Genomic DNA, 27,727 nt, shown 5'->3' with positions numbered 1-27,727 from the left:
TCTTCAACTGTTTCGGTACTTATACATTCCTCGGATTTCAAATGTTTGGCTTTGAGAGTTCCTGATGAAGGTAAATCCAGAAAGCGCTTCGGACGCATGAAATTATTAAACGTGTTGTTTTCAATTTTTTAGTAATTTCATCTCTTTTTTCTTGCTGCATTGTCTTTCTAATTTTATTATTGCTTCTATCAGATTCAATAGTTATTCTATCTCTGTTATTCCTTTCCTGTTTGTTTTCTAGCTTTATCTCTCAGCCTATCATTAAAAACTTTCTGCAAATCTCGCTTTTCCCGGAAAAGTTTCACTCTCTGTCTTGTCGAAATCTTCTTCTTCATGTGAACTTCTACTGGATTCTCAATGTTTGAGCAACGGACAGTAATTTTGGGATTTATATTTTTACTTGGTGTTTTTTTTTCTTCTTTGTTTTGAATCAATTTGATCAGAAGCATCACATGTATCTAGTTTTCTTTTCTCACATTTCTTAGGTTCAGTATGTAAATGTGACATATTCAGTCTATTGGAATGGGATTCAAGTCCAACTGAAAGTTTTGTTTCCTTAGAATCAATTTTTTGGCTGTCAGCTTGCACATTGCTATCAAATTTATTCATCCTCCTTTTTTTTCTTCTGATAATTCTGCTTGATTTTTCAGGTATTTTGATATCCAAGAAGTGTCTTAATATCATCAGGCGGCTGAAATAGAAAGTAAAATTATTTTAGAACTTGACTGAAACACATTATTTATTATAGGATAATGAAAAATGATACAGTTGAAATTACAAACATACTGTTGAAGACCCTACATAAATTGCCAAGATGAAGAATAGGAATGAAAGCCCTGTTCATTGATAATTTATATTTTTTCTATATTGTGTGCGATTTTGTCCCATGTACATTTAACTGAATACCTACAAAATGTGAAAAGAAAGAAAGAGTAGAAATGAGCATTTCTCATGTATCTAGTTTTCTTAATATTGAGAACCTGCCATTAACATTCCTCATTGTAAATAAATTTGTTTCAACTCACCATATTTATTTTTCCAGTTCTAGCAATTATAGCAATTTGTTTCCTTTGCCTTTCTTTCTCTTTCCTTCTTCTATCCATAGTTCAATCTAAAAAAAAACTTTATTAATCATTATTATAAGGTATTAATACACAAATTATAAGGTTTATACACAAATCATAAGGTTAACACACACATTATAAGGTTAACACAAAAATTATAAACTAACATACAAGTTATAAGGTTACATGAGTCTGACCGAAATGTTAAAGACTAAATGATTCATGTATATCAATACCATAAACACATTTTTACAATGCAACTAAAATATGATTATGAAAAATAATATCCAAAGGATTAATGATTCACTAATAGGCATTCTAAATGATTATAGAAATAAATAATAATTCTAGTAAGTCCTGCCTATCTGGCACAAAGAAAATCCTGATAATGTTACAGAACTATTGTTTATTTTATATATATAAGTATGTCATTTCAATCAGTTTTTAGTGTGGCAGTAAGCAAGCTCTCAGTAGGCTTAGGCTCAATTTCTGAATGTTGTTCTTGTGAAGAAGAAGGTGGCTCTTGTGATGTAGAAGGCAACTCTTGTGAATTAGAAGGTGGCTCTTGTGAAGTAGATGGTGGCTCTTGTGTTGAGGTCATCGATACATCAAGGTCATCAAACTCCAACTCATCAAACTCAGCAGTGTAATCCTGCAGTTGTTTTGACAAGGTTTTAATTTTATCTTGAAGAACAGTTTTCTCTTTCATGAGTGTTTTTTTTCTCAATACCAATGATTTGTTCTTCTGTGTTGATGTCTCTGAATCCTTCTTAGCTATATCTATAACCACATTGCATTTGCCTTTCATTACTTTCATCAGTCTGCGAACTCTCTCAATAGTTTTGAGTGCGTTGTCCTGTTCTCTCTTTGTAATGGCATAACAAGCAGCCTTTAACTGCACATCAATATCATTAATTGAGTCATTCACGACGGGTGCCACATGTGGAGCAGGATCTGCTTACCCTTCCGGAGCACATGAGATCACCCCCAGTTTTTGGTGGGGTTCGTGTTGCTTAGTCTTTGGTTTTCTATGTTGTGTCATCTGTACTATTGTTTGTCTGTTTATCTTTTTATTTTGGCCATGGCGTTGTCGGTTTGTTTTCGATCTATGAGTTTGACTGTCCCTCTGGTATCTTTCGTCCCTCTTCAATAGTGCTGTTATGTCTGGTTTAACTTGTTTTGCCGGGAATGTCATTGCTATCTGAAATTTAATCTATATTAGACACAGTTTGTAAGGCAAGCTTAGTATGTTTTTACTATATATGCAATATATAAGGTTTAAGGAAACGACATATAGAAATCTATTTTAAACATAATCCCTTGGACTGATTTTCTTTTTGTTGCAACCTAAAATATAAAACATGTATTAATAATTCTAATGTTTACCTCATGCCTTATAATAACCTTGCAGCGTTTTGAATGTTGTGTGTGTCCCAAATCAGACGCCTATAGTTCAGTAGTTTGCATATGTTGCTGTACATTATTCAGGACATTAGCTTCCACCTTTGAATTGTGTAAAATTGTTTGGCCTTAAAAATGTTTTAACTAATTGTTGCAGGCTGTACAATGAACTTTAGTTTCTAGCAGTTACGTACATCATTTGATATATGCTGGATATAGTATTAGTAATCATTGGGCAATTGATTAGCTCTCATTAGCAATCAAACCACATTATCTGGTGATATTTCATTATGTAAAAATTTTGCTAGAAGCATGCTTTAAAACTAAACACAAAAATTTCATTCAAATGTACAAAAGATCTCTTCATTGGTCCATTGTGAGGAGCTGAAAAAAAGCAATTTAAAAATTAATTCAAGTAAGACTTTTGCTGTTTGCCAATACTATGCTCTTTGCTGAAAATTTCATCATCTGTAAAAAAAAATCTTCAGAAGAAGTGCTCTTGTTACTATATTTGATGATAATCTGTAAGACAAAATTAAGAAATAAAAAATATTAATAAAATGTAAAAATCATGACCTTTTAGCCAGCCCATTGTAGTAAATATATTTTTTTTCTCTCAAATTGACATTAGTAATGTTAATGATATATATATATATATATATATATATATATATATATAATGAACCCAAAATATGTGCAATATGAATATATATATAGCTACACAAGCAATAGGCTGTTACCAGTGCAACCTCTAGGAGGATCTACATTATACAAACGTAGCCTTTGTAATGAATAATGCAGACAGGTCATGCATAATCAGAATTTAATCCACTTTCATTTCCCAATACCATAATTGCAAAAAAGTAACAATTTTCTGAAAACTTGATAAAAATTAAACTGAAACTAAAAGTTGGAAAATATGATTATAAATAAAGCAAATAAGCTGTGAACATATCCTTTTTATCGTTTTTACAGTAGAAGAGATTGGAAAAATATATGTTCTCCAACAAGTCTGCTTTGTACCATAAAGACATGCAAGAGTAAGGCGGTGATAAAATGTGATTTTAAAAAGTAAGGAAGCATAGAAAATACAAGCAACCAAGAGTATTAAACAAAGACAGGTACATTTAGAAAACAAACAGTACGACATATATCATACTGAAATAAGTGCATTTATATGAGAAAGTTGAAAAATGGTACTTACTGTTTTCATCCACATCCAATTTGACTATTATATGATATTCCACATCCATATTTTTTTGTATAATGACACATCGACACACACGCTGTTGTTATTATAAAATTTGAAATCATAACGGTTCTCAAGATATAGAGCGGACACGATCTTTACCATAGGACATGGGGCTGTCAAGTGAAATCAAAGTTTTTGGCGTTGACCTTTGACCTAGGAAGTTGTACAAACATTATGACACACCCTCTGGTGTTGGTTAATATACATGTTAAGTATAAACTTTGAAATCATAACGGTTCTCAAGATATAGAGCGGACACGATCTTTACCATAGGACATGGGGCTGTCAAGTGAAACCAAAGTTTTTGGCGTTGACCTTTGACCTAGGAAGTTGTACAAACATTATGACACACCCTCTGGTGTTGGTTAATATACATGTTAAGTATAAACTTTGAAATCATAACGGTTCTCAAGATACAGAGCGGACACGATTTGTTACGCACGGATGGACGGACGGACGGACAGACAGACAGACGGACGGACAGACGGATAGACGGACGGACAGACGGACAGGCGGACGGACAGACTTATCACTATAGGGCGACCCGCTATTCGGCGGGGCCCTAATTAAAACAAAAGTACGATTTGAGAGTACTCGCAGTTTCTGAAAGCTAGTCAAAAGCCAAAAACAATTAATAATAAAAAAAATCATGCATCAGAGACTAAAATCAACTAAAACACATCCAAGGGATTTAGTTTTTTAAGGCCATTGACAGTCAAAGAAGACATGACTTGTGCAATGCCAAAATAAAAGTATCGACAAGCAGTAGGAAGACAGAGTGTCTTTAATGACCTGACGATACCGGTTCCAATCTATAAAAGATGGAGGTCGATATTTAAGTCCTTTCTGAAGAAAAGTTTTGACCTCACGTCCTTCAACGATGTTGAGGTCTCCTGTAATAACATGACCATAGGGAACCATATCCAAAAAATCCAAAATAATACGGGTGTATTCATACAACGGGCTAAAAAATGAAATTTTATCACACCCCAGAAAAATATCATATAGTTTACTTATTGGTATATGACCAAGTTTGCATAATGCTTAGATTGAGTATCGTTCAAATTTTAGAACACTACATTTATATTAAACAAGGTTACCTAGTAAAATTTAAACCTTATTATACTCGAATTTCGCTCGTTTGTATACTTGAGTGTCCTTCAATTTACAATTCTTTTACACAAAGGTGCTACATTACTTTTTTTATGGGGGATTCGTGGCCATAACGGGAAAGAATTTGAGAAAAAAATGCAGGATTTATTAACATAAAATAACATTTATGACAAAGAAAGTATATAAATAAAGCCATTTTGTTTTTCATAGCCATATATATAAATTGAAAAGATTAAAGAAAATGACGAATTTGATTAACTTCGTTTTCTTGATAAACAAGAGGATGTCTTGGGTTTTAAAAATGAACAATGCTTAACTTTGTATGCCTACAAGAAGAAACGTTTTATAGCACTATTCCTATTTTGGAGAAAACGTGAAATTGGAACATATTTAGAAACAAATCCATTTGTTTTAATGTATTTTTTTTAATCTTTTAGTAACATGTTTATCCACATACAAAATTTCGGTCCAAAATTGAATGTTTTTAAACAAGCTAGGACCCATATCCATTCTATTCGATCGAAAGCTTTTGTTGATCTAAGAAAACAATAACCCCCTCTTCGTCTTCTACATCAATGTAGTGTATTATATCTTGTACTAATCTGTTTGCTTCACTGCTATTTTTGCCATTTTACCCTTTACGAAACCTTTTTATCTTTTAATCGTTCGCCCCTTTTAAAAAGTAAAGATATCCTTCCTCTACTTTGTTATTCACAAAGCGAACCACTTTCATAAATTTCATTTACTTAATCTGTAAATTGGTCCTTAATAACATCCCAATATATCTGATAAAAGTTGGCTAAAATACCATCTTCACCAGGAGACTTGTGAATTCTAAGACTTTTTACAGCTTGCAAAATCTCAGAGTATTCTATATTTTTTTTCTAAATTTGATTTTTCGTTTTCATCTAATGTGCTTTCAATAAAATGTAGTAGCCAGTTACCTTAATCATTATCTTAACATCATTAAATTTTCCCTTTATTATTCTATTAAAATCTAAAAATATATATATACATATATACATACCTGTACAATCCGGAGGAGTTCCTTGTATCCAAATTTGTTGATCATTACAAACATATTCTGTAGGTGTCTCTTTCGATACCTGGTATTGATCAGAACATGACATCGTACAGATTTGATTACCAAGTGCCGAGGAACATGCTAAAGCACCTCCAGCTGGAGGTGGTAACTCAGGACATGCTGAAAAAAAAAAAAGGTTTTACATCTAAATTGTTCAATTTCACCTTCATACTCTTCAAGTTTTTTGTTGCAAAATGCTTTCGAATGTTTTGCACTGCAGTGTCTATGTTTCTCCATGTGTTCTAAAAGCATACATGTAAAAACTCTTCTGACAAGATATTTACTTTTTCTGTTATTTTTTGTCAGGTTTTATGGATTTCCCCATTTTGAATTTACATTGGAAATCAGTATTTTTTGTTTAAATATATTTTTCTACACAATTTCTACAGTTTCACATTTATTCTCTTTCATATTTAAGCTGCTATGAAAAAAGTAAATAATAAAAAATTCCGAACTCCAATGAAAATTCAAAACGGAAAGGCCCTTATCAAATGGCAAAATCAAAAGCTTAAACACATAAAACGAATGGAAAACAACTGACATATTCCTGATGTTTAAGTACTATAATAGTGACTTTAATCAATCTATCCAAAACTGTACATCGAGGATGCAGATTGAGTACTCATCTCTGAAACTTACGCCATATTGTTTTTTTACCGGAAATGTTAACTTTGTATTAAAACATTTTAAACATAATAGTGAATTAGTGGTTTGAGGACAAATTAAAGCAAAAAATTTAATGACCGGCACAAAAAAACACTTTTTTTACATTTTGAAAAAAGTTGATTAAAATTAAAAATTGATATTTCTATGTTTAAACAATGTTTCCCTTCTATAAAAGTAATGAAAAGTGCATTGACATAATAACAAATCACCTACTATATATATGTTCGATCAATTTTATGTGAACGGAAAAAAACTGGGTTCTGTTTTCTAAATCGTCCTTAATATTTGCACTAGCTCCCAACATAAAAGATCGCGCTTAAAATTTCATCAAAATACAAATTCAACCCTTTTTCACAGTTTCAATTTTTTGCAAGCCTTTTCATGCCAAGGCGATATGTCATTGTAGAGTTAAATCATTCTACTTTTCAAAGAACACTTATAAAACAAAAGATGACTTTTATACATCTTAGACTTAAAATGAAAGATTTGCCTGAATTCTGTCATTAAATTTTTAAAAGTGATAGATTCAAACATTGATGTATAAACTAATACTTCAAATCATTTACTATCCACAATTTTTCAAGCTATCAAAAAACCAGGCATTTTTCTAAGCATTATTGATCGAGCTTTCGACTAATTCAATTCCCTTCTTCAATGTGTGGATATATAATTAGATCTTCATAAGATATTTTGACCGATTTTTTTTTTCAAAACGAAAGACAATCCAAACATTGGACCATTATTCAAAATATGACATTATTCATCGTAGTTCACAATTATGACGCGGAGTAACATAATAGTTGATTTTATATGTCAACATCTTAGTACAGATATCTGTTTTATTGGGGCAACCTTGATCACCTTGGTCCTCTGACCGGCATTAAAACCATTGCCAAAGTAAGGCGTCCATTTGGATGCGTAGGATGTATAATTTTGTTATTACGTTCGATCAGAATAGGGACGATAAATGTCTTGTGTAGGTAAAGTACAACGATATCTACAGGTTTAAGAACCCATGCAAAAACTCCTTGAGTGTTCCATAGGTGTCATGTTACAAGCCGAAACTTTTGTCCCTATCCAACATACCGTATGTTTCCATCGACGGTCAAAATGTCCCCACCTTTATCCGAGCCGCCCCACCCCTTGTAAAATCTACATACTTTGTTAATTGTTAATAGTTTCTCAGCTTGAATATTATATTTCATGTTATACATGAAATAATTGCCACAGGACATTAAGCAGGCAACATCTTAAAAAAAAAGAGAGCAAAAATATCATTGTTATCTTGAGACTAAAATACATGTCTTAAAATCATATAAACCACAGGAAACCTAAATGTAAATTTATAGATAACTATATATATATATATGACTATTTAAATCTGAACATTTAAGATTTTAAAACGGCGAATAGAGAAACATACAATATTTGTTAACTATTAAGTGTCTAAATTTTTATATTCCATTATAAGTAAATGTCAAAATTAAAAACCAAGTTAAATTAGGCTCTGAAAAAAAATGAAGTTAACTTTTTTTTAAACTGTAGTACATTCGCATCTTTTTTCTGGATTGACCTACATCATCAACACTCAAACCCAAAATTTGAAAGCAAAGTATGTATAAGTACTTGAATACATTACGAACTATACAACAAAGAGGGACAATAACAGAATTTGCAATTGAATTTAAAGTCAACTTATTCTGAAGGAGTTGGAACCTTAACTAATTAGTAATATCTTAATTCATCAATAGGGAATCATAAAACAAGTAAACATGTTACAAATCATTTCAGTACCAAAACACTGACTTCTTAGCTCATGAGAACCTCATAGACTAGCAGTCAACCAACAGCAAAATAAAAACCGGTTCTTGAAAATGAAAATAACACTTGATTAGTTTCGTGCGTCCGAAACGCTTTTCTGGATTTACCTTTCTGAAAAACTGAAGTCCACCACTCCTATTACAAACATTACATGTAAGTTTGTTTTCCCTGGGTATAGGGAAAATCTTTGACCAGGAATAATAATTTATTTTGTATTTTGTATTTTTTTTTAAATTCAAATACAATTTATTTCCAATATCCTGTTACAATTACCTTAGTAGCCCAGGAGAGCATACTTAGGGTCACTGTATAACATTCTCACTCCTGTCCAGAGAAAACAGGCGAGGTAAATGTCCACTTTACTTGTAAAATTATATATTGCAGTTTTCTTGTAACAAATTAACACAAAGTCAAACACACCCAACATAATACATTAAATCGATCACACCAGATCTATTAGTCCGAGATTACTCTGACGTCCAACGGCTGTTTTGCCAGACAAGCTGGGGCCGTGGGACGTCAGAGCTCGTCCCATATCAAAAAGTGGATATTTGCCCGTCCAAAATAGATGCGCTGCTTCGTCGCTTCTGGTGCCAACGGACGGCCTTGGAATTATATAAATCAGGTATCAATTTGTTCATTTTTCATTTATCTCTTCATTTATGTAAGTTTCACCTACCTGCCACCCTTTATTTTCTCATATTTAGATAGTTTTCACAGTGACCCAACGTTTCTGGCATTTTGACTTTCATTTTGAAAGATTGTCATGTGATCACGAGAAAAAAGTAAGGCACAATGGACTATGGGAAATGATGTATGCATATGACCCTAGGTCAATATGAATATATAATCTAACACCTCGCTCATTTACGATGCAAGCAATGTAAATATAAGAGAGCTTCCGAATGTTATCGTGGTTGGCACTAAATGCTAAATACCGATCTCCTGTAAAGGAGGTGAAAAATCGTGGTTGGCTACTAAATGTTAAATATCGATCTCCTATAAAGGAGGTGAAAAAAGTATAAATATTTGCATATTTGAGTCTCGAGGTCGCAAAATCTCTCGTAACATTTGAAAATAAAAGTAAAAATGTCTGAATCGATGGGTCACTGTGAAAACTGTCTAAATATGAGAAAATAAAGGGTGGCAGGTAGGTGAAACTTACATAAATGAAGAGATAAATGAAAAATGAACAAATTGATACCCGATTTATATAATTCCAAGGCCGTCCGTTGGCACCAGAAGCGACGAAGCAGCGCATCTATTTTGGACGGGCAAATATCCACTTTTTGATATGGGACGAGCTCTGACGTCCCACGGCCCCAGCTTGTCTGGCAAAACAGCCGTTGGACGTCAGAGTAATCTCGGACTACAGATCTATTAGATCAGATAGGTAATAATTAGGTCAAGTATGTACTTTTACTTTTTTAAGTTAACGTGCGATAAATTTAATTGAAAAGTGATTATGTCTACCCTCTTACTACATTATGTATTTGTATTGATAAATACTGTAGAGGTCATAAAACACATAAAAACACTTACTCAATTTTTCACAGTAAGATTCCTTGCCATCTTTCCAATCCCAAATTGCTTTGTTTTCATTATTTGGATCTTTTTGACATATAACATTCATGCCGCCTTTTAGCTCGTAGCTTAAAAAACACGAAAATGAACATGTTGATCCAAGGGAATAACCATTTGGGCACTGAACTAGTAAAAACTGGTCTGTAACAACAAGCGGATCACAAGAAAGCTCTGTAATAATAATTATGTTATGCATGTAGAAAATTATTACCGTTAATGTTATTCTTTTATTATATGGTATAATGTTTTTTTTCTAAATGATACCTAAGTTATCTCTCTCTCTCTCTCTCTCTCTCTTTATAAAACTGGCGATAATTGGTAAGAAAAAAACAAAATCTAACCTGTTTACCTGCAGGTACAACATCAATAAAATTCAAATATATATTACAATTGTGAAATTTTGACATATGATAAGGTAAAAAATAAATAAAAACACCTCTGCGCGAACATTCTGAAAGCCTAAATTGTTCGTTTTTTACGACTTAACGAGGGGAAATATATCCATCGTACCTTCAACTATGACTGTAAATTCACACAATCCACCATTATTGTTATTATCTGTTGCAGTGTAAGTTATGTCATGGTAACCTATTTCAAAGTTTGATTTTGGAGCTTGTCCAAGTACTTGAGATACAGTTATTCCATTACTACCTCCGCAATTGTCTGCATTTTCTGAATTGTCTGATACTTCTGGCATTGGCCAATCAACAGTTGCAAAACCGTTTACATCAGCAAATGCATGAACTGTCTCTGGACACAATGTAAACTCGGGAGGCTGCACATCTGCCGAAAATAAAATTCTACACATGCATTGTATGTTATTACATAAGTAACACGTGCCCAAAAGTTGTAATTGTATTTTTGCATGGCACTCGAGGGCTTCCGTACATAAATGATTCAACAAGCTTAAATTTCATGTATTTAAACTGGCAGTAATCGCACGATCAATATTCAAATAAAAAAACAAGAAGTACTCGATTTATATCACATAGGATATTTTATGCATTTCTAACTGTAGATTAGAATATAGCATATGAACCCAAAGTTTTCTAAGATAGTGTATAATTAGTAAGGTAGCTGTTACGCCAATTATATTGTTGGTACATTCACAAGACTTGTACAAATAACAGCATATTTCGGATACTAGGAAACTAGAAATCCTGCTTACTATCTTATTCTTTTCCTCCTTATTGATACAGATGGAAAACTAGATTCTATGACAAACGTAATGATTTCATCTATCCAATTGGCAATTTTCCATTTCTCTGCAACAGCATACCCTCTGCTCCATCGTAATTCGTATACATATCTCAATTAATACGTTTCGTTCGTACATGTTTACACAATACGGACTTCATCAACAGAGGTGTTCCTTACACAAACACTGCATTACAAAGTTATGAGAAAGAACGACTGAAATCGACTCTACATAAGTTTTACGGTCAACATCATGAAATGGTGGACTGATACCATGTGTGTAATCTCATTAGCGACACGTTTTTCTCGTCTATTACCTGTAGATATTAGTAAAGTCGTCTAATCTGTAATTTCACTGATTATGACCTATTCCCAATTTTTTATTATGACTAAGTTTGGATTTGCATGCCCGCGGATGATGCATGCTTTGCAGGAGATGCATACCCTGTCGACTCATTCGTTTCGCTCTTTTTAGGGTTCGCTCAATTTCTTAAATGTTTGTTTGCTGCCTTGATTTGTATGTTCTTAAAAGATTATTGAGATTAGAATATCGGTAAATTACTGTTACCTTAATTTACAAAATATAAATAAAAACATTTGTAACATTTATCAGTTATATTTCTTAAAATTTCAGGTAAAACATTTAAGCAGTCATACTTTCATGATTTCACCTGGCTTGTAGCATGTTGCGGAAATCATGTTCTCTATTTAAAACATAAGTCTGCTCATATGCCCTTGCTTTAAAAGAGAGGAGGCGATGATATCAAAGGAATATCCAAAGTCGAAAATAAACTGACAAAGCCAAGGTAAACAAGAATGTGTCCAAAGTACACGGATTCCCCACTCGCGCTATCATTTTCTGTGTTCTGTGGACCGTGAAATTGGGGTCAAAACTCTTATTTGGCATTACAAGAAAATTAGAAATATCATATCATAGGGTACATGTGTACTAAGTTTCAAGTTGATTGGACTACAACTTCATCAAAAACTACCTTGATCAAAATCTTTAACCAAAACCTTTAACCTGAAGCGGGACAGACGGACGGAGGAACGAACGAACGGACGGACGGACGGACGAACGAACGGACGAACGAATGGACGGATGGACGAACGAACGGACGCACAGACCGAAAAACATAATGCCCCTAGGTGGGGCATAAAAACGAAAAACGACAAAAAGACAGAAATACAGGTTTTTAGTATCCTATTAGTGGGAACAGCTGCTTGTGGAATATCATTTTTAAGGAAACCACCAGTTATCAGGTATTTCCGTTAAATATTAAATGATATTTGAGTGTTCGTTACAGATTTTCTGGTTGTAAGTTATATATAAAATACTAAAACTGTTTTCAACCCTAATTCAGGCAAATGGTATTTCGTTTTATCTTATTGGTATTAATGCGACTATGATTTCCAAACGTTCTGTTTCTAACGAACCTGACTACGCTTATTTAAGAATAAGGCGTGGCATAGGTACTTAAAACATTCATTTATATATGTATTACATGAGGGACAGCGACATATATTTTATATACCTAAACATGATTGTAGAGTGTTTACTCCTATCCACTCATCACCATTACATCTTATATTCCTCGTCAAATCTGTGGAATAACCTTCAATGCAGGACGGGTAACATACAGAATCTAAATTATTGCCATCAGAACATATCAACTGTCCATTACAATACGAAGGTGGATCGCTACACTTCTTCTCTGAAAATAAAGGTATAAAAATGTCACAAAAAGAGGCAGAAAATAACAAGGGGACATTCAACAAATTATTCGAATAATTAATATACGTGTTCTCTTAAAGTCGGGTGGTCAAAACTATTCCGAACGCTTATTTTGACTCATTCTTGATTTAATAGAGTTTTTTTTTTATCCATAATCCCTACTATAAAAGTGCTACTCGACTAAAGTCGAGTACTGCTAGTTATGATTTTTACGCCTTTCTAAAATTTTATTGTAAGTATTGGCAGACAAGATAAACACAATTTTGGTGAACCACTTTTACCCAGAGTTCACAATTTATTATGAAATTTCTAACTGGTGAATAAAATACATATTTACGGAAAATAAACGATTAATCTTTATTCTAAACAGTGCATTCAAACTTTCGAAGAGATTACTTCAACTTTTTCATTCAGAACCCTTGGTTCAATTTCATTCTTATAAGCAACGATCGTTTTTCAAGGTTATCCTGATTTGATAGAAAACGGAAGCCCTGGAATATTGTATTACCTGAAATAAAGGTGGTAATAGAATCTTACAACATAAAAATCGAAAGATAACAAGACGTTTAATTCTCAAACTACCGTCGTTGTCAATTTCTAGATGTAAATCAAGTCTTAGATATGAAGCAGATAGGCCTAACTGAATCTTTGGTACCCTTTTCAAGTCCGGTGCAGTATACGCGATTAACATTATAGTAGTACTTTGTTTTCAAGTTCGGTGCAATATATGCTATTCTCTAATTCTTCGTCAATTTATCCCTTTCTGCACCCATTGTATAAAAAAATTTAATCAACGTGTGGTTCGTTTGATCTCAGTTCTTCATTGGTTAAAATCCGATTATGACGTCGAAATTTCTTGTTTTCCTCTGAATTTCCTATTGTGACGGCATGAAAAAAGGCGACCATGCCTGATGACGTCACATAGAAAGAACACATCTTTTTGCAGATCAGTCGCAAAGAAGGAATAAGTTTGCCTGCGTATTGTTTGAAAATCATTAGAGAAACAGATTCTACCACCAAATCTCGTGTAATACGATATATATCCACTCTCGACAGTTAAATTTTAAATATTTAAAACGCTCGGCAAGCCTCGCGTTTTAAATTTGAAAATTTAACTGTCTCGAGTGGATAAATATCGTATCACACTCGATGCAGTGGTAGAATCTATATTTCTCTAATTCTTCGTCAATTTATCCCTTTCTGCACCCATTGTATAAAAAAATTTAATCAACGTGTGGTTCGTTTGATCTCAGTTCTTCATTGGTTAAAATCCGATTATGACGTCGAAATTTCTTGTTTTCCTCTGAATTTCCTATTGTGACGGCATGAAAAAAGGCGACCATGCCTGATGACGTCACATAGAAAGAACACATCTTTTTGCAGATCAGTCGCAAAGAAGGAATAAGTTTGCCTGCGTATTGTTTGAAAATCATTAGAGAAACAGATTCTACCCCAAATCTCGTGTAATACGATATTTATCCACTCTCGACAGTTAAATTTTAAATATTTAAAACGCTCGGCAAGCCTCGCGTTTTAAATTTGAAAATTTAACTGTCTCGAGTGGATAAATATCGTATCACACTCGATGCAGTGGTAGAATCTATATTTAACATACTAGTAGTCACAATACCTAATGTTATACAGTAACAGGGCACAATCTTTAAAGCAGAACGTGATATGAAAGGGTATACTAGTTTCTTTTCATTCTTCTTTAGATTCCTTTGTATCAAATTTCATACCAATAAAATAAAAATTCCGTCTTGGCATGTTTCTTACAGTACACAACGAAAAAATACTATTATATCTTCCCCTTTCATTGATTTTGCAAATTCTCAAGCTTAAAAATAAGTCCAAAGTCAGGAGCCTGTAGTTGTCGTAAGTTCGCCTCTGATATATTTGTTTTTCGTAAATTGTTTTGTTATAGAATAGGCCGGTTGTTTTCTCAATTGAATTGTTTCATATTTTTCATGTCGGGGCCTTTTATAGCCGACTTTAAGGTATGGGTTTTTTTTCCTCATTGTTGAAGGCCGTACGGTTGCCTATTATTGCTAACATCGCCTTCATTTGAACTTTCGTGGATAGTTGTCTCATTGGCAATCAAACCATATCTCCTTACTTTAATATCAAGCATACTTACTTTCACACACAAAATTATCCGAAGGTTGCCATTCTCCAATTGATCCACTTTTTTGACACGTTTTTGTTGTTGGACTAGATGCTGAAAGCGTGTACCCTGTATTACAGGTAAATTCACAGTTAGATCCATACAAAGCAGGCGTAGCACATGTTGATCTACCGTCCTCCCCATACAAACTACCGCCGAAATAACAATATATAACTGAAAGCAGTAAATCAGATAAAGTTGTATAAGAAAATAAATTTCACCGTAGCTTTGTGTAATTAATTCCCAATAAACGAAGAAGGAAAGATTATCTAAGCTTCAAAACTTCAAGTAAAGTGATTGATTGATTGCTGGTTTCTTTCCTTCCAAAGACACAAATGATGTCGATATATTAGTGTCAAATGAATATACCCTGCTCCACACTATATTCGTGGCAATCAGTTACAGTGTCATCTCTATGTTACGCTTTCGAGGGTCTTATATTTGGTTTATATAGTATATTAAAGTGTTTATTTTTTTTATTTCGACTGATGTCAGTCTCTTGCCTTTGAAAGGCTGTATCTTTGATTCTCTCTTGAATGTGTTTTGAATAAATCTTAATATCAAAATGATTTTAGATTAATAAAATGAAATTCAAGTTTTGAAATAATATTTTTCATATTTATTATCCATGAGGTTTTTTTTCAGTAATCCTATAACGCCTTCAACGCCCCCTATCGGATATTTTTGTTTACTTTCAATGCTGAATTGTGCATCATTGATAGTAAAAAAAATATCCGACAAAAACGTTGAAAGCAAACAACATGGACCTACGAAGTCCTATACTATAGGACTACTTTTTTCAGTTGCTTTGTATATTTTTAGAATGAGTGAATTATTTGAATCTAGTATAGGGAGCCAGTACTGTGGTGCTGAAGATTCTATTCTGCTGGTATATAGGGGCAATCAGTTCAGGTCGGTTAAACATGCAGCATTTGATGCTTTGCAATGTACTCCTAGAATTTCCTTTATAAATTCAAATTGCAATCCCTGTGTTGTTTTCCTATTCCCTATACTTCACTACTGTATAGAGCAAAAGACACAACAAGGAGTCAATTTATTTTTCTAATATCTTGCATTGGTTATTAAGTCCAACTGTTTTTTTTTTTGTTTTTTTTTATTATTATTATTTTAGAAAGGGCTTTCCACAAGCAATGAGCTACATAGGTTTAGATTACCTGTGTACTGCAGTGTCATGCCAAGATAGCAGTATGATTTAACTGTTTCCAGGAATTCATTATTACATTTAAAAAAATATTATTAGTTAGATATAATGACTTATGAATTGTTTATGTTTACTCTTTAAGATAAGTTAGGGGCCTCGGTGGCTGAGTGGTCTAAGAAGTCGAACTACTGTATCACTAGCCAGTCAACACTGAGGTTGTGAGTTCAAATCCCGCACGGGGCAGGTGCAATCGACTGCAATCTTAATTGACTAGGATTGTCAGTTTTCCTACTGAAGGTCGGTGGTTCTCTCCGGGCACTCCGGCTCTCCACCAATATACAGACCGCCACAAAATAGCACAATAGTGTTGAAAGTGGCGTTAAACACCAATCAATCAATCAATCATTAAGATAAGATAAGATAGTTTCCAAAATTGACAAAGGTCACTAAGAGCATTTAAAACTGTTTGTAACCCCTTTTCAGAATTTGATGATAAAACCATATCGTCTGCTTATTAAAACGAATTTATATAGGTACTAGTACAATGTAGTAGCCCAGTAGAAAACTCTCAAGTACTTAAATTATTTTTCAACATTCTGGCGGGCCGACAAAAGTAAAAATGAAATAATAAAAAATGCTGATTAAATTTAAAAATATTCATAATATGTTCTATAAATCTGCCATGTTTGAAATTATTTTAAATTGAGGAATATATCTCCCTCTTTCAAAGCTCTGATTCCTTGCCCGGCTATGGCTTTTTTTTTCATTTTTGGTTAATATGCTCTACATTTATAATAAGTTTTGGATTTTCAAATATTTTTGGCCAATGGCATCACTGAAGAGATATGTATTGTCGAATTGTACATCTGGTGCAGAAAAATTGATACCGTTAATATTTTTAATTAATCGACAAAGACAACATATTTCAAGATTCTGATCTTCACATTGGATAGAGAGTAAAACCTTCGATCCAGCTGACCTTGACACTCGAATGTAAAACTCACCTTTGACCTGAAATCGAATAGTACAGGTATCTCTGTTTCCCACATCGTCGCTAACTGTATAAACAACCGTATGACTACCATCTCCAAATTCTGAACTTGGTGCTGAACCATCACGATCGATACTTGATAATTTAAGATTAGAATACATAATTAGAAAACTGGCACTTTTATTAATTGAGATTCCTTTTCGAGTTTTTTTTTTCTTTTTTTTTTCTTCTTCTTCTTCTTCTTCTTGTCTGATGTATGATTCTAAAGCTAAGATACTTAATTTTTTTGGTTGTTATATTCATGATATTCATCCTGAATGCTTTTGGCGTAAAAGTATACTCAGGTCTAAAAAATGGCGTTCGTCGTCCGTCTTTGTCCGTCGTCATCGTCGTTGGAATCTACCTATTGTGTTTTACATAAAACCTGTCAGACGACTTATCATAGGGTTCTTACTCTTAAATGACGAATTTTAACATTGTTTTCATCACTATTATCTAAAACCAAAAAAGATACTAGTAGACAGAAACTTTAAACAGCAAAAATGATCAACAAGACAATATCTACAAGAAAACAAGTACGTCATATTACTGAAATCGTCCGACGACTCCTTACTGCAGTTATTACCCAAAAATGACGATTTTCACTAATTTTTTGCGTTTTTAGCTAATATTTTTATAATGATAATAGATTGATAGAAACTTATAGAAACTTAGATACGCAAAAATTATCAGAAAGATTAGATCAACAAATAACTCAGATTTTGTCGATAGTGTTAGAAGACTCTTCATAGGAGTGATTGTCCTAAAATGACGATAATGTTTACCTTTTATTGTATTTTGGGCAAAAACTAAAGGAGATAGAGAGAAACTGCCACAAAATTAACAGCAATACAAAATCAACAAAAACAAAATTTTCGTCATGAAATCTATTCTAGTCCACAATGTTGGAGAGTGTCCATTGTTGAAGATGCACATTGACCTAGGTGATGGACACACTCTTTAGATCTTCTAGTTATTTAGTTGTTTTTATTCTCATACGATTCAATCAATGAATATATCTTTCATTAACAGAAACATGCACGTATATATATAATGATTTTGTCTGACACATTTATACGATATCATTTATTAACGGGAACAGAACAACGAAGGGAGTTAACTCTTTAAAAATCAGCTAAATGTTTTAATCCCATACTATTAGTAAAGAAAAATCAAGATTGTCAATGATCAAAATAATGTTTGTCGACAAACTGCTACATGTGTGTATCCAATGAAATTATTCCTGTAAATTGTGTGTGATTCAAATATCTTCATTTTTTTTATTTTTTTTCAACAGGTCAAAGTAACTATTTTGTCAACATTTTATGAAAATTAAACGAGCCAAATCTATTTTAGTCAAAGTGTTGGGAACCGCTTTAAAACACTTGTTTTAATTTTTTTTTTTTTTAAGACTATATCTCTAGATGTCTTCTCACAGTGTGTTGTAGAGTTGCTATTATTGACGTTAACCTCAAATCTCATAGTATACACGTTTGAATTTAATTCTCCCAGGATAGGATTACAATATGTATACTCAATATAAAAATAAGAAGATGTGGTATGATTGCCAACGAGACAACTCTACTTCAGAGACAAATGACTTTGAAGTTAGCATCTATATGTCACCGTACGGCCATCAACAATGCGTAAAACCCATACAGTTTAGTTGTATTTTTTATCCAACAGAAATAAAGAAAGAAGCCTATTTACCGTTTTGCGTCCCATAGGATCATGTCTTCAAACACTTATGCTGAAATGTTGTACGTTATACATTGAATTCAATTACGACATATCATAACATTTGCAAACAAACCTTCCCAGCTGTCCTTCAGGGTCAGTTGCAGTAGGTTCATCCCAGGTTACAACAACAGTATCCTTTCCTTTATCCGGATAGAACGGACCAACTACAGATGGACATGTTATTGTTGGTGGTTGATTAACTACAGGTTCAGCTACAAATAAATAAGTGAGACATTTCCATTTAAACGAATACTTATCATCAAACCAGTTATACTTTTGAAAGCCATTTTTTAGTTTAAGCTTTTAGTTTTCACAGGGTTTGAAAGGTGAAAAAAACATTTGTCATCATATATATATAAGCCTCAAATGCATGTCAAGCCTCAAATTTATGTCAAGCCTCAAATCTGTGCACTATTCTATATTTCTTCATAGACGTTACAATTTTTTGTCTGTTTTTTTTTCTCTCATTTATGTTTCCTTTTCAACATTGTTGTATGTCATGTATGTGTAGACGTCAGAATTATCAAATCTTGATCGCGGAAAGATGTGTGTCAGAAACAACATCATGAAATTGATATCATTTAATTTCATTGAAAAGTTAATGAGTGTTGAACTATATGTACATAGGAGCTTATAATTTCTCGAGGGGAAAATTGTTAAAAAAACTTATGCCTTTCTGCAACTTTTAAAAATATTTCGGGGTAATTCATTCTCCATGCCTACTAACTTTTACTCTGCAGAAGATAGAGATTTCAATTTAATACATATAAAAATAAATCGGGAACAGAAGCAGAAAACTAATTTTATATTTTTATGAACTGGTTTAGGAGAATTCAATGTATATGACTTACTTCCTCCTCCTCCTCCTCCTCCTCCGCTGCCTCCTCCGCCTCCTCTCGGACAAAACAAAACACAAAGTGCGACCTTAGCAACAAAGATACCAGCAAGCAAACCAAAGAAACCAAAACGTTTCGATATCGCATGTCTATTTCCTGTACCTGGTTAGATATACATATATATATAAAGTTACATTTATTACAGCCTTTACTTAGAATTTCTTTAATTAAGACACTTTATTCTAGATAAGAAATATATGTAAATGTTGTGAAAACAGTCGTCAAAGATACCAGGCTTTCAATCTAGTAAGAAAGACCAGTTTTGAATACATAAGACAAGTTTTGCTCGAATCAAATAAGTTGGAAGGCCAAATCAGTAACGAAGTTGAAGAACATTGAGATCTAAACATTTAAACAAAGTTGCACCTAATCTGGCTACGGTCATCTAAGCATGGGGTCAAAAAACTTGATAAAAAAAATGTTAAGAATGCTTTTTACATTTGATGTACAGTAATCTACAGAGAAATGGCCGCATCAATGATACTTTATGTAAGCATCTTAGTGTTGACTACTAGCCGAAAAATATCTATCAATCATGTTAAAAAGTGTTTCATTTTCTCTGGTGATGGATGAATTCGTTAGTGTTTAATTAACGTCCTGTGTCAAATATTACAAGCACATCAGTACAAGCTACTGATGTGATATGAATATGAACTCGGCTTTCTACTACACTGAAACGCTGAACCGGATTTTTAATGTTCTAGTTTAAAAGTGAAAGTGCACAGGAAGACATTTCTGGAAATGAACATACATTTATAATAAGTACTTCATTTTTTTTATCCCTTAGTTCAATATTATGATTCAGATCAATACATTTTAACTATGAGCATGAATAGATATTTTTCTCGGCTGCGTCGTAAGTTTCAAAAATTTGAGAGACTCCGATGACAGACGAGAACAGAACCCATTTCATTTTTAAATGTTATTATGTAAAAATAAGGAGATGAGGTATGATTGCTAATGAGACAAGTATCCACCAAAGTTCAAATAAAGTGGATGTAAGCATCCAATTATAGGCAACCGTACGGCCTTCAACGATGAGAAAAAACCATACGGAAAAGTCGGCTTTATAACGCCCCGACATAAAAAATATGAAACAATTCAATTGAGAAAACTAACGGCCTAATTATAACAAAACAATTAACGAAAAACAAATATGACAGACATGAACCAACAACAACCACTGAACTACAGGCTCCTGACTTGGGACAGGCACACAAAGAATGTGGCGGGGTTAAACATGTTAAACAGCGCTCAACCCTCCCCTAACCTGGGACAGTGGTGTAACAGCACAACATAAGAACAAACCATAAAAAAGACTGGACTCATCAGATCGATTCCAAGCACAAAAACAAATAAAATTACTAAAGACACAAAGTCTCGATCTGAGAGTACTCGCAGTTACTGAAAGGTAGTTCAAAGCCAATAACAACTAATGAAAAATAATTTGTCCAAGACAAAAAATTAAGCCTTTGTCATCAATGCATTTAAGGACAGACACTTTACAATATTAAACTTAATATTCTTCTCTTTTTCTCCCATGTTAAATAGTGTTTAAATCAGTCATTGAGGACATTCATTTATTTTCCAGACTCTGCAAAAGAAAACCAGTAACCCGATTTTTAAAGGTATGAATAATATCTTTTGCCATCTATATGATAAATCATGCACTATGTAGAATGATTAAAAAAGTGCATGAAAATGGTTAGTACTTGCCTGTACTTCTGTGATGCAGGTTGACGAAAAATCCCTGATCACATACAAATGTTTCTACTGGATCATCATAGTGTAGTCCACCGTCACTTATGTAGGTACACAAAGCTCCTGTAGGAACAAAATCTGTAACTGGATCTACATCACATCGGACGAGGTGCCGATCGTCAATATGTATTTTGCATTTTTCGGTAGTTTTTTGGCTTATATCATTTACCTAGAGGGAGATTAAATGACTGTTTTATACATGCCGAAATGTATGACTGCTGTTTTCTTTTTTACGGATAAAATAAAGGAAACCTATAAAAATTTATAAAGTGTTATTTTTTTGCCATTCAGGAAAAAAAAACATTCAAAAAAACACATCTTTAAAAAGACTAAACATGCTATACTGGTCCGGAACAAGTTACCGATATAAGTTCACGGTTTTTCTTTGAATATTTTATAACAGGAAGTTTTTTTTAAATATTACTGTAGTATATGAATTGTTACCAAAAGTAAGGTTTAGTACTGTAAACTTTGAACATTAGTCTTATTATTAGCAACGAAACGCGAGTTACTAGTGTAAGTCTTCAAAATTCTAGGATGCTTAAAGCGATGACGTCATGTCCCCGTGCGTGTATCTTCACAGGACGAGTTCAAATAAACTGAAAATTCTATGTTTTGCTGTCGTAATGGGTATAAACAAAAAGAGATATTAAAAATGAAGTAAAATATTAGTCTGGAGATAGCAGCAGTATTTTGCATTTACACAACGCATTCGTCGTTGCATAAAATGCCAGGTAATTGTAACTGGTAACTGACGGTTATAACATTAACCGTTCCAATTTTACTAATAGATTCGCATTTTGACAATCAATGTCCCTTCAGTGATGCTCGAGTACTGGTCCTCAATCAGTAGAGTTGGACGCAATTTTTTTTTCAAATTAAAATAATTTTAGATCAATTATTTTTTTCTAGAAAACTACTGTAACACATCAACATACATGTACAATGTTTTATGCTGAACCATAACAATGATTTTGGACATATCTACATTTGTCTGATATTTGAATGTAAACTTTAAATTCTTTAATTTTTTGATTTTCTGATTTTTATTTATTTTTTTTTTTTTTTTTTTTTATCTTACGCCATTGAAGACATAACGGCAAGCGAATGTTGATATAATTGAAAACAGAATTTTTTGACCTTATTAAATATATAAAGATACAAAAAGACAAGACTTTGTCTGAAATCAAAATATAGCTTTTCTATTAATTCTCGTATTCCTTGACTGTCCTTTTTATATCCTGTGTATGCCTTCTTTAACTTTTATCAAGTGTAATTAATGATACAGGTCATGGGCGGATTCAGGCGGGGGCGTGGCGGGCGTGCGCCCCCCCCCCCCCCTTAAAATTTGCAAAGCATGGTTGTCCACCCACTCTAGAAGAATATTTCGATTACTTTACCTCAAAAAAATTTAAGATTGAACCCGCCACCCCCCCCCCCCCCCCCCCCCCCCACCCCCCTAACCTACAATCCTGGATCCTGGCCCCCTGCAGGTAATTCGTGAAACACGTGTTATACTCACTAACATCGATCTCATTTTGAAAACTGAATACTTACAGCATTTTGTAAAATACCTCCTTGTGTAATCGGTAGCGTAACTAAGACAGCTAAACAAATAGAGGAAAGCATTTTTCTTTCAAGACCATAGAATCAAACCTATCAAACCTATCAAATAGAAAAAAATATAAAAACAGTTGTGATGTCATACATAACACAGTATTGACTACCTTCCTAGTAGTTAACATCATTTGTCTTGCTGCAATGGCTAGTAGAAGTATAGTACCGGTTTTTGTATTCTCTGTTTATTTGTTGGATCTATAGACATTTTGATATTCATATACCACCTAATTTGTTAACAAATGAGGTTTACAAAATTTAATGTTCATTCAATCGCAGCTTTATTCAATAAATTTTTATACTCAACGTGTATGTATCTCTACTATATATATTGAGCAAGCAAGAAAGCAAAAAAGGGAAGTGATTCTAATTAGGACAGAAGAAATAGAGGCCAACCATTAAAAACCTAAGTTCTACAGTATTTATTTAATATTTTGTATAAAATAAATTCCCACAGCTTTCTTGAATACATGTCCATTGGACACCATGCATGTCCAGCTCACATATCACATTTAATGTTTAGTAAACCGTGAAAGGGATAAAAACCTAAATTTGGCACAATAACAGAGAAAAATGAATTAGCTTCATGCAAAACTAATAAATAAAAAGGCATGCAAATAAAATGAAACCAAATTATTTTTGATTTCTGAACCTCCAGGGTCAATGCCTATGCGACAAACACCTCTATGTGCATTCAATGGGGGAACCAGCAAAGACTGAAATATCATAATATACTATAAACAAACTAAAACGAATGAATGCATGCTACTGAGGCTGACATGGATGTATTATTCCTTGCCTTCTACATTCAACCAACGTGTTCATATCAGTTTGAACCTTTCCACTTAAAGTGAAATAAAGACGAAAAGCAAATTCGTTAAATTTTCAGTAAAGTAAATTTGTACATGCTCTACACTCTTCTTCCACACACTCTTATCAAACGGAAGTTTTCTTATCTAATAAAACCGCCTCGATGGTTTCTTGGAAGCATGTTCACCTCGAGTGCGGGAAGTCGTGGGTTCGAACCCGGGCCGGGTCAAACCAAAGACTTAAAAATTGGTATCTGCTGCTTCTCCGCCCAGCACGCGGCATTAAGGAGTAAGAGCAAAGACTGATCGACTCGGAGTTAGAATAATGTGTCCGGATAAGGTGACATGTCTTCCTGCGGATTGGTACCTTGTGAGTTAAAAATCCTGCTCAGCGTGTCGTTCTGGTACAAAACATGGTTAATATTCATATTACATTAATATGTTCTCGTCCTAAATATGCATATTAATTTGCCGCTAGACGTTAAGCAGCCATCCATCATCATCATCATCATCATCTCATCTAATAAAATCGTTCTTTAAAAAAATATCGTAAATTTATTTGCTGCAACTCGCATAAAACCTTCTTCTGACTGAGAAGAGTAAATATCCTAGATATGTTTACTGGAACTGTGATTAAAGCTGTTCATCTTCTCCTTGACAACATCTGTGTACGTTTCGGCAATAAGGATTATCGAATGATTGTATGTATTCTTATTGATATCAATTGTGCCCCTTTAATATGAGTAAGGCTTTTTTCCTGTATTGTTATGGTCAATCTGAGTAAAGATCCGTCTAAATTCTATTTAATTGATAAATCAACATACCTTTACCTTGATGATATTTTTGCGATAAATAATCAAGAATTTGCGCCTGTCCTAAGTCAGGAGCCTCTGGCCTTTGTTAGTCTTGTATGTTTTTTTAATTTTAGTTCATTTATATGTTTTGTAGTTTAGTGTGACGTCCATTTTCACTGAACTGGTACGCAATTTTATTTAGGGGCCAGCTGAGGACCACCTGCGATGAAGTTGAAGACCCATTGGTGGCCTTCGGCTGTTGTCTACTCTTTGGTCGGGTTGTTGTCTCTTTGACATATTCCCCATTTCCATTCTCAATTTTATCTTAATATGCTGCGGAAATATACCCTAGGCAAACTACTTTAAATAAATATAATATTTGCTTGTTTCTGAACCCTAGATATTTATTTCAAGTTTATTATATCGTTATGTGTTGATTTATCTGAATAAATATTATTTAAACTAAATATGATATAAACAGCAATAACTGTCCTTGTGTATATTAGATATTTTAGTTTCACACGGGAAACTCTAAATACAAATAAATGAAAAATTAGACGATATTTCGTTCCTTCATGCTATTTAACCTTTTTTTGGACGGTCTTGTTCCTTTGGCACCATCTAAGCTGTTAAATTTTCCCAACTCGTTCTCTAACGTGTCTAGTGTGTTTCTCGGACAGTTTGTCTCTTTACACTTAATCGGTTGGATGTGTTCTGACTGATATTTTATTCTAGAAAAACATAATTTTGTTTACCCCCAAACTTTAATACCCCTGCAACCAACTTTGGTGGTATATATGAATCCTCTTGTCTGTCTGTCTATCCGTCTGTCCCGCTTTGTATTCTGTGCATAACTTTTTTGCTATTAATCTTAGGATGATCACACTTGGTATGCAGATGCATCATCGGCTGAGGGTGTGTCAAATACCAAAATCAGGTTACTCTACCTTGACCTTGATCCTAGACTCCCACGATAGCTATAAGTGTCAACCTAACAGAAGGTAATGAGTATATAATATGAACGGCTGAAGGTCAAAAATCCCAAAATGTCATTGTCTCAATACTCAATTTCACAGCAGTAACTGAAATGCATGAACGTGTGTATTAGTCCCGCTATGTTTACAGCAAATCAGGTCACGCTGATATTGACCCGTGATTCCTATTATATTTATGTGTGTCAACGTAACACAGAGGCAAATGAATGATTATATAAAATGAATGGCTGAAAGCCAAAAGTCTAAAAAATGTCTCAATACCGAATTTCACAGTAGCAACTAAAATGCATGTACGCGAGTATAAGTCCGCTCTAGTTTATAATCATTTTGTATTGTAGTAAGTTAGGGTACTTTTAGATCCGCACTTTGTGTCTTTTGTCTTTTTATTAGTTGGAGAAGGTGTGCTCCGTGTCGATCTAATGAGTGTCAGTTGGTTTTAATAGATTGTTCTTATGTTGTGCTTTTACATCACTGTCCGAAGTTAATTTAAATGAAATACATGAATGTATACATACCGTAAACACTGCATAATGTATCCCAATTTTTGCTTTATTTCTAAACTAGTTATATCCCAGCTAAAATTCAATAATTGCAAACTAAAATATTAAATGCGGTAGGACCAACTACCCTTGTTCTTGTTTCATGGACTTTGATGGCCAAAATATACCCTTTTTAGGCAATTTGATTTGCTTTCGAAAAATACAAAAATTAGCAATTTTTTCTATCACAGATGCCATGTTGAAAAAAAAATAGCAGTTCTTTTGGGATAGTAGATTTCTCGAGTATTTCGAATTACAATTTTTTTCTTTTTTACCATAATAAAAGGTTATAACAATATATTATACAGTTTTAATTAATCAAAGTGTACGATCACCCTAAGTTCAATGATGGTTCTTCAGATTTGATCGCTTAACACTTTTGGAAAGTAATAAAACTTTTACGGCCATACGCTGTAAACTTTTTGAACTATCGCTCCATAAAAATGAAATCAACAATTTCGTTTTCAAAATGTCACTCGGCGCACAATTTTTTGTTGTTTAAAAACAATGTCTCGTTCAGGAAAACAGAAGTTTTGCAAAATAAAATTACAGTGTCCTTCACCAAATTTCAGGTACCGCTTGCTAAAATACTCATATCAGAAAAAAAGAATAAAGAAAATTAATACGCTCGCTCGATCGCTCAAATTGTACATAATATTCTAAAGAACAATATTCAATTAGGAGTGCCCAAAATGGATCGCTTGTATTTTTATAAGAAATCGGCGTGATTATTGAACGTAAAACTGAAATTTTCAGATATAATTAATATCAAAAATATTCTATAAATTATTCAACATTCAATTTGATAATTTTTCAAATATAGATTTTAGTATCATGGTTTTTTTCCCCAAACATTTCTGTGTTATAAGAAATACAACTGATTCTTTTTTCTTTTTCTTTTCTTTCGTAGATGTACCTTACCTTTTAGTGTTTAAAGGCAACTGATCAATTCGCTGACAAAGAAATATTGTAGGTGCCGTTGGTTATATACCTCGTTTTTTTTATCATTCTCACAAACAAAATTAAAAAGGTATAGATAAAAGCCTTCTTTTCAGCGTAAATAATTGGACAATTTCTACTGAATTCAATGACAATTCTGTGTAATTCAAGAAGTCCCATTACATACAAAATACAAATAGATATAGCTTAGACCATTGTTAGTATACGTTATAATTTTTTTATTTAAACGAGTTAATTACATAACCAGTGTAAGTTGGCATACTACTAACACTGGTTACGTATTTTTTTTCTTTATAAACATTGCATGGCCCCTTATGCACGAAACATCTTATTCTAAGTGTTC

The 27,727-nt window shown here is 33.2% G+C and overlaps 1 protein-coding gene and 1 long non-coding RNA gene across 2 annotated transcripts in view; both read right to left on the bottom strand.

The window, feature by feature from the left end:
* The window catches only part of LOC127729739 (uncharacterized), a 76,574-nt gene extending 57,340 nt beyond the window's left edge, over positions 1-19,234 (bottom strand). Inside the window, exons 1-7 of the mRNA XM_052237611.1 lie at positions 19,087-19,234; positions 17,248-17,369; positions 15,055-15,255; positions 12,718-12,897; positions 10,496-10,768; positions 9,944-10,156; positions 5,858-6,034 (exon numbers count right to left, since the gene is read on the bottom strand). Coding sequence (XP_052093571.1) covers positions 5,858-6,034; positions 9,944-10,156; positions 10,496-10,682 — 577 coding nt within the window. The 5' untranslated portion in view covers positions 10,683-10,768; positions 12,718-12,897; positions 15,055-15,255; positions 17,248-17,369; positions 19,087-19,234. The remainder of the gene's footprint in view (positions 1-5,857; positions 6,035-9,943; positions 10,157-10,495; positions 10,769-12,717; positions 12,898-15,054; positions 15,256-17,247; positions 17,370-19,086) is intronic.
* A 2,027-nt stretch (positions 19,235-21,261) lies between these two features.
* Positions 21,262-27,376, bottom strand: LOC127729743 (uncharacterized). The gene is made up of 3 exons (XR_007994818.1): positions 27,346-27,376; positions 23,228-23,326; positions 21,262-21,839 (listed from the first exon to the last, which is right to left on the bottom strand). It is a non-coding gene; the product is annotated as an uncharacterized LOC127729743 (long non-coding RNA).
* Positions 27,377-27,727: the final 351 nt, after the last annotated feature.

Source organism: Mytilus californianus, unplaced genomic scaffold (genome assembly GCF_021869535.1).
Source record: "Mytilus californianus isolate M0D057914Y unplaced genomic scaffold, xbMytCali1.0.p SCAF_2, whole genome shotgun sequence".
Classification (NCBI taxonomy): domain Eukaryota; kingdom Metazoa; phylum Mollusca; class Bivalvia; order Mytilida; family Mytilidae; genus Mytilus; species Mytilus californianus.
Note: the sequence above shows the minus strand (reverse complement) of the source record. Positions and strands in the feature narration are given on the sequence as shown.